The 4,055-nt window shown below is 33.0% G+C and overlaps 1 protein-coding gene across 1 annotated transcript; it reads left to right on the forward strand.

The window, feature by feature from the left end:
• Positions 1 to 936: 936 nt before the first annotated feature.
• LOC106536508 (ATP-dependent DNA helicase PIF1) lies at positions 937 to 3,976 on the forward strand (the record flags this gene model as incomplete). The annotated part of the gene is given in 1 exon segment (XM_014033803.1): positions 937 to 3,976. A coding segment is annotated over 1 exon segment (1,240 nt), but the record flags the coding sequence as incomplete, so codon positions are not given.
• Between the last annotated feature and the right edge of the window lie 79 nt (positions 3,977 to 4,055).

Genomic DNA, 4,055 nt, shown 5'->3' on the forward strand with positions numbered 1-4,055 from the left:
AGATGAAGCTGTTGTAAGGTATGCTCGCTTTTCTCCAACACTACAGCCTGAGAAACACTACCAAAGTGTGCTCCAGCTATTTCTGCCTTATTATTCTGATGACCAGTTAAAACCTTCTAATTTCACAACTTTCCAAGAATTTTACAATACAGGATCCATTACAAATAGCAGTAATAACACACAGTCAGTGAAAGGGTTGGTAGATTTCAACAGGTCTAGATTTGAACATAAAGCTGAAGAGTTACAAAACTGTACAGAAGCTGTGAAAAACTTAGAATTTCAAGAAGATATATGGGCAAATTTATGTCCTGAGTCAGAATTGGAAAGACTGGAATGTTTACAAGAAAAGATTTTAAACAATAATCCTGTAGAAAAAGAAGTCATCCCAGATCTACAACTGCAAGGAAAACCACATCTGTCATTTGGTTTTCAAAAACAGAAAATTACACATTACGAAGCACAGTCACTTATGCGTTCATTAAATGAACTGCAGTCAAAAGTGTTTTACAAAATACGCCAGTGGTGCCTGGATAAAGTTAATGGTATAGACCCAACCCCATTTCATGTTTTCATTTCTGGTGGAGCAGGCACAGGAAAGTCACATTTAATAAAAGCAATATATTTCGAGGCAAGCAGAATTTTAGCAAGAATGTCTAACTATCCAGATGACATTCACATCTTACTAACTGCTCCAACTGGTGTAGCTGCTTTAAATATTAATGCAGCAACAATACACAACAGCTTTKCAATTGGCAATAACATCTCACTACCATACCAACCGTTAAGGGAAGAAAAAGTAAACACCTTAAGAACCAGTCTGAAAAATTTGCAGATATTAGTCATAGATGAAATCTCGATGGTTGATCACAAATTATTAACATACATCCACGGCAGACTGCGCCAAATAAAACAGTGYTCTGATTTTTCTCCCTTTGGTAAAGTTTCAGTCATTGCTGTTGGAGATTTCTATCAGTTACCACCGGTGAAAGGTTGTCCTCTTTACAAAGAACWAACTGGCTTTAATTTATGGCAAAGTACTTTCAGTCATACAGAGTTGACAGAAATTGTGCGTCAAAAACAACAAGACTTTGCTGTGACTCTTAATCGAATTAGAAAACATAAAAAAGGAGATCCACTTCATCCACAAGATGAACAGTTACTGAAAAGATGTGAGACAGATATGTGTAATGATTCTGAAGTATTGCACATTTTTGCAACCAACAATGATGTGGACACTCATAACTTTAACATGTTGCATAAAATATGTACTGACAKAGTGCAAATTAAGGCACAAGACTTTGAAAAAAATCTTCAAACAGGTCGCYGCAYTAAAATGGTTACAACACAACTACTCAATCAGAAAACATATTTACAACGATTATTAAGTATTGCTCCAGGAGCTCGTGTTATGCTCATCAAAAACACAGACATTTCAGATGGTCTTGTTAATGGTGTGTTTGGCACTGTTTGTAATATTAAATTTCAGGACAATGTTGATTTTCCACAAATAATATATGTCAATTTTGATGACAAAGAAATTGGTAAAAAATTGAGACAGAAATTTACCTGTTCTGACCCACAACTTTCTAATGCAACACGAATAGTTCCTGATGAAGACCAGATTGCAAACAGTAGAATCATTAGACGCCAATTTCCATTGCGTCTTTCATGGGCTTGCACAATACATAAAGTTCAAGGTTTAACATTGGACAAAGCAGTGGTTTCATTTAAAAAGATTTTCGCAGCCGGCCAAGCCTATGTAGCTTTAAGTCGAGTAAAATCTTTGGAAAATCTAATTATTGATGACTTTMAAACCACAGGTATATATGCAAGATCTGATGTGGAAGAAAATTTAACATTACTGCAAAATTTCATTGAAACTCCATYAACAACACCTGATTTCAACCTAAAACTCTGTCTTTTCAACATCCAAGGTCTACAGCCTCATATAGATGATTTGAGACACGATCAGAGGATACTGGATGCTGATGTTATTTGTTTAACAGAAACATGGTTGCAAGACAGCACATCACTTGACAGTGTAGCAATACCAGGTTGGACATTGCATCATAAAACCAGAGCAAAGAGCTACAGAAATACCAGTACTTTTTCAAGTTTAAAAAATACAAACCATGGGGGTGTTGGAATTTACCTAAAAAAACAACATTGCCTGTAAATTTATGGATCTTAACTTTGAAAACTTAGAAGCCATCATTTTCAACATTCAACCTTTGAATCATAATTACGTAGTACTATACAGACCACCATCATACAAAATTTGCCAATTTAAGGAAAACCTGAAAACTGTTTTGACAACTTTACACAACTTTCCTGGACCCAAAATTATCATGGGTGATTTTAATGATGATGCCCTTATTTCTAATTCATTTTTGAACTTCATGCAACTACAAGGATACACTCAAATGGTAAGCTGCCCAACAACAGATAATGGGACATTAATTGATCATATTTACATTAAAGATATAGATCCAGCTTTTGTAAATGTGAAAATTATGTCTACTTATTATAGCTACCATGAATGTATTTTTGTGAGCTTTCTGAACATGTGAAATACTTCAAGTAACATCATTCCATTCATACTCACCAGTTCTGATTAAACCTCTTACTGTAACCAAAGGAGCCAGGAAGTACAAATTTATGTTTTCCATATTATGTTTAATAACTTACATAATATACAACTACTAAACAGACTTGCAAAACTAACTGACAAAACTTGCTTCATTACTCTCGATTAGAAAATGTAGTTTTCATTTTTCAATTTATTTGAAAAAATGTGATGGAACACTTTTATTGTAACATACTTTTAGCCCAAACATTGATTTAAACCACAGGAAACACAATTGTTATGTGAATTAAATGTTTTCAGTGACTTTTATTATTTCCTGTTGTGGAGAGAACTTGACTATAGATAACAAGTTATAGAGAAAACACTGGAACAACAAAAACAGCAATAGTTAGTCGATATGGATGATGAACCAAAAACCTTGCCAACATAGAACCACCACCAGAAAAAATAATCTAAAAACAGGAGACCCTGTAGGTAATAAAAATGCAATACTCTCTTTTGACTCTTGAAAATTGTACTGAATGWTTTTTTTTAACTTAGTCTGTGCACCTTATGGGTCTTGCTTGCTGAGGTGAAAAATATATCTGATCTAATCTTCTTTTTGTTGTATTAGCTCTCTATAGAGCATCTGGAACTACTCAGGATTTTTTTGCCTTTTTTCTCCAACAAAGTGTAAACAATATTTTACCCACTGGACTGCACTGAAAATACATTATTTTTAATGATGTAATCACACTGAATCAGATGCAGGACTTTATCTCTATTTAAGTATTTGTGATACCAAGTTGTTTTCTTATTTTCATTTTAGTTTGAGCTTGTTTTTTAAATGTCTATGTAGAATGAAAATTACATTGTTTTTAAAACAGGGTTTCTTTGTACTTTCCTTTTTGAATTTATCATTACTACTATGTTTCTATCTATCAATAACAAAAAGTTGTATTGTATTCTGACTGAATCAGATGAACGACTTATAAGTATTTGTGATGCCAAGTTGCTTTTTTATTTGAATTTTAGTTTGAGCTTCCTTTTCTAAAACTTATATGTACAATGAAAATTACATTGTTTTTATATCAGGACTTTTGGGTACTTTTCTTGTTGGCTTTATCACTACTACTATGTATCTATCTATCTGTAACAAAAAAATTGTATTATATTCAGAGTGAATTAGATACAGAACTTTACCTCTGTTTAAGTATTTGTAAGTATTTGTGATACCAAGTTGTTTTCTSATTTGAATTTCAGTTTGAGCTTCTTTATTTAAAAYGCCTATGTACAATGAAAATTACATTGTTTTTGTATCAGGACTCTGTACTTTTTTTGAACTTTATCGTTACTACTATGTATCTTATCTATCTATAACTAAAATAAAAACATTGTATTGTATTCATATTCCTAACACCAGCTGGTTAAGGCAGATGACCATTCATCCTAAGCCTAGTTCTGATGGAGGTTCCTTCCTATTTAAAGG

Source organism: Austrofundulus limnaeus, unplaced genomic scaffold (assembly GCF_001266775.1).
Source record: "Austrofundulus limnaeus strain Quisiro unplaced genomic scaffold, Austrofundulus_limnaeus-1.0 Scaffold1848, whole genome shotgun sequence".
In the NCBI taxonomy this organism is placed as follows: domain Eukaryota; kingdom Metazoa; phylum Chordata; class Actinopteri; order Cyprinodontiformes; family Rivulidae; genus Austrofundulus; species Austrofundulus limnaeus.